The sequence below is a fragment of the Nicotiana sylvestris genome, chromosome 8, assembly GCF_000393655.2.
Source record: "Nicotiana sylvestris chromosome 8, ASM39365v2, whole genome shotgun sequence".
NCBI classification, from domain to species: Eukaryota; Viridiplantae; Streptophyta; class Magnoliopsida; order Solanales; family Solanaceae; genus Nicotiana; species Nicotiana sylvestris.
The window spans coordinates 95859041-95865018 of record NC_091064.1 but is presented as its reverse complement, the minus strand read 5'-3'; the positions used below and the strand labels follow the sequence as shown (position 1 = coordinate 95865018).

General features: G+C 44.1%; 2 protein-coding genes across 2 annotated transcripts; both read left to right on the top strand.

Moving 5' to 3' along the window:
• The first annotated feature begins 1901 nt into the window (after positions 1-1901).
• Positions 1902-2761, top strand: LOC138875409 (uncharacterized). The gene is made up of 2 exons (XM_070154235.1): positions 1902-2125; positions 2239-2761. Exons 1-2 carry the CDS (start codon positions 1902-1904, stop codon positions 2759-2761), a joined length of 747 nt encoding a protein of 248 aa, XP_070010336.1.
• Positions 2762-3863: 1102 nt separating this feature from the next.
• On the top strand, positions 3864-4592 carry LOC138875408 (uncharacterized mitochondrial protein AtMg00860-like). The gene is made up of 2 exons (XM_070154234.1): positions 3864-4113; positions 4435-4592. The coding sequence occupies exons 1-2, from the start codon at positions 3864-3866 to the stop codon at positions 4590-4592; spliced, it is 408 nt and encodes a 135-aa protein (XP_070010335.1).
• Positions 4593-5978: the final 1386 nt, after the last annotated feature.

The window sequence follows — 5978 nt, the reverse complement described above, 5'->3', positions numbered from 1 at the left end:
CCTAATGCCAAATACATGATGTGATAGTTGTGGCCCCAAGTGCCATTTGAAATGACATATGTGTAACCAAAGATTGGAGTGAGATGAATAATGGAAAATGGTAACGTCTCGGGGAGGCGGCTTAGCCGATCGGGCCGTGATCGGATGCCATGATATATACACATGGTTGTAATGTATTGATGATTGAAACTAGAAAGTGTGAATGAAATAATGGTAACGTCTCCGGGAGACGGCTTAGCCGATAGGGTCGTGATCGGACTCCGCTCAAAGAAGCGGTGGCAAAGTGGATAATGATGCAACAGTGTGGGATGCTCCAATCTAAAATTTTAGAAACTATGTGAAAATGATGTGAACCTCCTTATATTGTTGACATGGTGAATTTGAAACTTTGTTGTCTTTATGATTTCCTCTTTACTATTATATGAAAGTTCTTTCTAACTAGATGATGTTTAGTTATACATACTAGTGCTATTCGATGGCACTAACGTCCCTTTTGCTGGGGCTGTAATGTCTTTAAATGGATGTAGGTGTTTCTATAGCAGGCAGTGTTGGTCGTAGCTAGTGCCGCATCATCCTCTCAGCTGACTTGGTGAGCCCCACTTCGTTTCGGGGTCAAGTTTCATCTATTTATCATGTTCATTGTATTTGAGGTGTAGCCGGAGCCTTGTTGCCGGCATTTTCATATTAACTCTTCAGTTGTATTTAGAGGCTCCGTAGACAGCTTGTGGGTAGTGTCGGCTATTGGAATTAAAGTGGAAATATTGATGTTTGGCAATGATGTGTAAAACTTGTAATATTTTCAAAATTGTGAACGAAGTTGTTAATGGAAACGAAATGGAATCGTTAATGACATGTTTATAGAATTTGATTAATAGTGTACATTTCCTCTTTATTCAAAGACGAATTTGGGTAGTATGAAACCTAACAGGCTTTCTTAGTCGGGTTTACTCGATTGAGCGCCGGTCGTGCATCTCGGATTTTGGGGCGTGACAAACTTGGTATTAGAGCCTAAGGTTTTAAAGTGTCCTAAGATGTCTCGGAGCCGTGTCTAGTAGAGTCCTTCTTATCGGTGTGTAGTCGACCATATATATAATTTGGAGGCTACTTGGGCATTTAGGAATAACACCCTTCTTTGATATTCTGGATCGTGCGACAACTTGTTATGAAACTATTCCCTCCCTAATTAGTGCATTGTTCTATCTTTCAATAAATGGTACTTAAGAAAAAGAGAGAATTGGCCAAAAAGCCAATGCCGCCGCAGAAGTGGCTACTGAATCACTGCTTGATACTGCGGGTGAGGCTAGCCACCCTGCTATCACCCTGCCTGATCTTCTATTCCAGAGCAGACTACCTCGGTTCCTACACCTGCGGAGGGTACCACTCCCACTATCCCTCCCATTGATACTTCTGTTACGCCTCCAGCCCCAGCTTCCGGTTTTGGTATTTCTGATGGGGATCTTAGGGGGGCTATTCAGATATTGACTCAGCTAGTGGCCTCTCAGGCTCAGATGTCAAATATAGCTCCCAGTTCATCCAGCCAGCAAGGGGATTCTACTAGTTCTAGGGTAAACAGATTTCTTCAGTTAGGCCCTCCAGTGTTTACGGGTGCCAATCCAGAAGAAGGCCCTCAAGATTTTATTGATGAGATGCACAAGACCCTCAGGGTTATGCGTGAAACTAAAACAGAGGGAGTAGAGTTGGCTGCCTACCGTTTGAAAGGGGTGGCCTATACATGGTTTGAGTTATGGGAAGATTCTCGTGAGGAGGGTAGCCCTCTGGCGAGGTGGAGCGAGTTTGCCGATGCTTTTATAGATCATTTCCTACCTGCTGAGACAAGGGTAGCCCGTGCCGCAGAGTTTGAAAATCTGAAGTAAGGAAGCATGAGTGTGTGGGAGTATCACATGGAGTTTGCTCGCCTGTCCAAGTATGCCATCCATATGTTGCCCACAATGGAGGCCAGAGTGCGTCGGTTCGTTCAGTGCCTAAATCCTTTGATTATTAATGAGGCTTCTACAACTGCATTGAATTCTGACAGGAATTATAGAAAGATGGTAGAATTTGCTCAGGCCACAGAGAACCGTAAACTGAAGAACAAGATGGAGAGAGAGGGTAGCAAAAAGACCTGGTCTACGGGCAACATGGGTGAGTCACTCGGTGGGGGAAAATCAGCTTTTAGGGGAGGATCATATGGGCCGTCCTAGTCTGTTGCACAATCTTTAGCCAGTGTATTGCCATCAGGGCCCAGCTAGTAGCAGTGGAGTCATTTCAGGCCCGGTCAGGGCAACAGGGGATCCTATCAGCGGTGTCGGTCATTAGAGAGAGGTCCCAGCAACAGAGGTCCCCGTGCCCCAGGTGCAGGAAGTTGCACTCAGGGATTTCCTATTTGGAGTTACCTATATGCTATGGATGTGGGATAAGGGGTCATATTCAGAGGCATTGTCGTGCATCCTTCCAGGGAGCAGTTAGGGGCACAGCTCAGCCATCCAGTCCAGCCGCTGCTTCATCTTCAGCCCCTTCTCTAGCTCGAGGTACCCCAGCACCCGCAGGGCGTGATGCACCTAGGGGTGGTGCACAGAGTTCAGGAGGACCTAGCCAGTTATATGCTATGAGTGATCGCCAGACCGTAGAGGCTTCTCTAGATGTTGTTACAGGTATTTTGACTGTCCAATATCATGATGTGTATGCACTTATTGACCCCGGTTTCACCTTGTCCTATGTTACCCCTTTTGTTGCTATAGAATTTGGGATAGAACCGGATTAGCTTCATGAGCCATTTTTGGTATCTACTCTGGTGGGTGAGTCTATTATGGCTACTCGAGTTTATAGAGGTTGTGTTGTTAGGGTACGGGGTAGGGATACCACGACCGATCTTATTGAATTAGGGATGGTCGACTTTGATATAATAATGGGAATGAATTGGCTTTATTCATGCTTTTCCAAACTTGATTTTCGGACTAGAACCATGATGCTTGAATTTCCTAATGAGCCTGTTGTGGAATGGAAGGGAGATAATGTAGTGCCTAAAGGTCGATTTATTTCTTACCTTAAGGCTGCGAAGTTGATCAAGAAGGGGTGTATCTATCATTTAGTTCGGGTTACAGACACCAACGCCGAGGTGCCTAGTCTTGAGCCTGTATCAGTTGTGAATGAATTTCCTGATGTCTTTCCAGATGAGCTCCCTGGGATTCTGTCAACAAGGGATTAATTTTTGGATCGATGCGATGCCATGCACGTAGCCTATATAAATTCCAACCTACCGAATGGCACCGGCAGAACTGAAAGGGCTAAAGGAACAATTGAAGGACTTGCTAGAAAAGGGTTTCATTCGGCCGAGTGTGTCACCGTAGGACGCACCTGTCTTGTTTGTAAGAAAGAAAGATGGGTCACTACGGATGTGTATTGACTACCGGCAACTCAACAAGGTCACAATCAAAAATAAATATTCTCTACCAAGGATAAATGACTTGTTTGATCAATTGCAATGTGCTACGTGTTTCTCAAAAATTGACTTGCGGTCTGGGTATCATCAATTGAAGATAAGGGAACAGGATATTCCAAAGACAGCTTTTAGGACTTGGTATGGGCACTTTGAATTTCTGGTGATGTCTTTTAGGCTAACAAATGCCCCAGCAGCTTTCATGGATCTTATGAATCGAGTCTTCAAGCCTTTTCTAGACTCCTTTGTGATAGTGTTCATTGACGATATTCTTGTGTATTCCCGAAGTCGGGAGGACCATGCTAACCATCTTAGGGAAGTTCTGCAGACTCTTCAGCAACATCAACTATATGCAAAATGTTCGAAATGCAAATTTTGGCTTGAATCTGTCGTGTTCTTGGGTCATGTCTTCTCCGGGGAAGGAATTATGGTTGATCCTCAAAAGATTGCAGCAGTGAGGAATTGGCCCAGACTTACCACGCCAACAGAGATTTGCAGTTTCTTGGGTTTGGCTGGGTACTACAGGAGATTTGTGGAGGAGTTCTGTACTCTTGCCTCTCCATTGACCAAATTGAAGCAGAAAGCAGTTAAATTCCAATGGTCTGATGCTTGTGAAAGGAGTTTTCAAGAATTGAAATCAAGATTGACTACGGCACCGGTGTTAACCATGCCAGAGGGTACCGAGGGATTTGTGGTATATTGTGATGCTTCAAGGGTTGGGCTTGGGTGTGTGTTAATGCAACACAACAAGGTTATAGCCTATGCTTCTAGGAAACTCAAGAATCATGAAAGGAACTATCCACCCCATGACTTAGAGCTTGCGGCACTGGTGTTTGCATTAAAGATTTGGCGACATTATTTGTATGGGGTACATGTGGATGTATTTACAGACCATAAGAGCCTTCAATATATTTTCAAGCATAAGAAGTTGAATCTGAGACAAAGAAGATGGCTAGAGTTACTCAAGGACTATGCCATTGATATTCTCTATCACACAGGAAAGGCCAATGTTGTGGTAGATGCTCTTAGTCGAAAATCTCGGGGAAGTTTGGCTCATTTGGAGGCATATCAGAGGTGGTTGGCTAGGGAGGTTCAACAGTTGGCTAATTTAGGAGTTTGCCTTGCGGAATGTAATGAAGGAGTGGTAACTGTGTAGAATAGGGCTGAATCATCGCTCGTGGCGGAGGTGAAAGAGAAGCAATTCAATGATACGTTGTTAGCACAACTGAAGGAGGGGATTCATAAACTCAAGACCATAGCTTTTCCTTTATCTTGAATGATGGTACCCTACGGTACCAAGATTGCCTATGTGTTCCGGATATTAACGGTCTTCGAGAGAGGATCATGGCAGAAGCTCACACTTCCAGGTACTCGATAAACCCAGGTTCTACGAATATGTATCATGATCTCAAGGAAATTTTTTGGTGGAACAACATGAAGAGGGATGTAGCGAACTTTGTGGCAAAATGTCCGAACTGTCAGCAAGTGAAGGCCGAGCATCAGAGGCTCGATGGATTGGCCCAAAGCATAGAGATTCGAATGTGGAAATGGGAGATGATCAACATGGATTTCGTGGTAGGGTTGCTGCGCACTTCACGCAAGTTTGACTCAATTTGGGTGATTGTGGACCGACTCACAAAATCAGTGCACTTCTTGCCAATTAAATCTACCGACACAACAGAACAATATGCTCAGTTGTATATCAAAGAAATAGTCAGGTTACATGGAACTCCAGTCTCAATCATTTCAGATTGAAGGGCTCTGTTCACTGCCAACTTTTGGAAGAAAGGAGAGCAAACTATTCAGACGCTTGAAGACATGTTGCGTGCTTGTACTCTGGATTTCAAAGGTAGTTGGGATGACCATTTGCCACTCATAGAATTTGCTTAAAACAACAACTTTCATGCTAGTATCCAGATGGCACCATTTGAGATGTTGTATGGTATGAGATGTAGATCTCCTATTGGGTGGTTCGAGGATAGAGAGGCTATATTGATAGGGCCAGACCTCGTGCGTCAGGCTATGGAGAAATTCAAGATTATCTAAGAGAGGTTGAAAACTGCTCAAAGTTGCCAAAAGTCGTATTTGGATGTTCGTCATAGAGACTTGGAGATCAAAGAAGATGATTCGGTATGTTTTAAGGTTTCCCCTTTGAAGGGTATCATACGGTTTGGAAAGAAGGGAAAATTGAGTCAGAGGTATGTCAGACCATACAAAATCTTTTAGAGGATTGGTCAGGTGGCATACAAGCTTGAGCTGCCACCCGAGATGTCATTGGTACACCTAGTCTTCCACATGTCTATGTTGAAGAAGGTAGTGGGAGATCCGTCCACTATTGTGCCAGTTAAGTCTATTGAGGTTAATGAAGAATTATTGTACGAAGAAATTCTAGTTGCCATCCTTGATAGGCGAGTCCGAAAGTTGAGAAATAAAGAGATTGCCTCCGTGATAGTATTATAGCGAAACCAGCAAAGTGAGGAAGCCATATGGGAAGCCGAGGAAGAAATGAAGAAGAAGTACCCCCACTTGTTTGGATAGCTAT

What these genes read in the sequence shown, in the direction of transcription:
- LOC138875409 (XM_070154235.1), top strand. Translation starts at nt 1,902, where the DNA reads ATGGAGTTTGCTCGCCTGTCCAAGTATGCCATCCATATGTTGCCCACA. An exon ending in GAGGGTAGCAAAAAGACCTG is followed by an intron (nt 2,126 to 2,238) that starts GTCTACGGGCAA and finishes TATTGCCATCAG; the next exon opens with GGCCCAGCTAGTAGCAGTGG.
- LOC138875408 (XM_070154234.1), top strand. Translation starts at nt 3,864, where the DNA reads ATGGTTGATCCTCAAAAGATTGCAGCAGTGAGGAATTGGCCCAGACTT. An exon ending in GGTGTTAACCATGCCAGAGG is followed by an intron (nt 4,114 to 4,434) that starts GTACCGAGGGAT and finishes TCTATCACACAG; the next exon opens with GAAAGGCCAATGTTGTGGTA.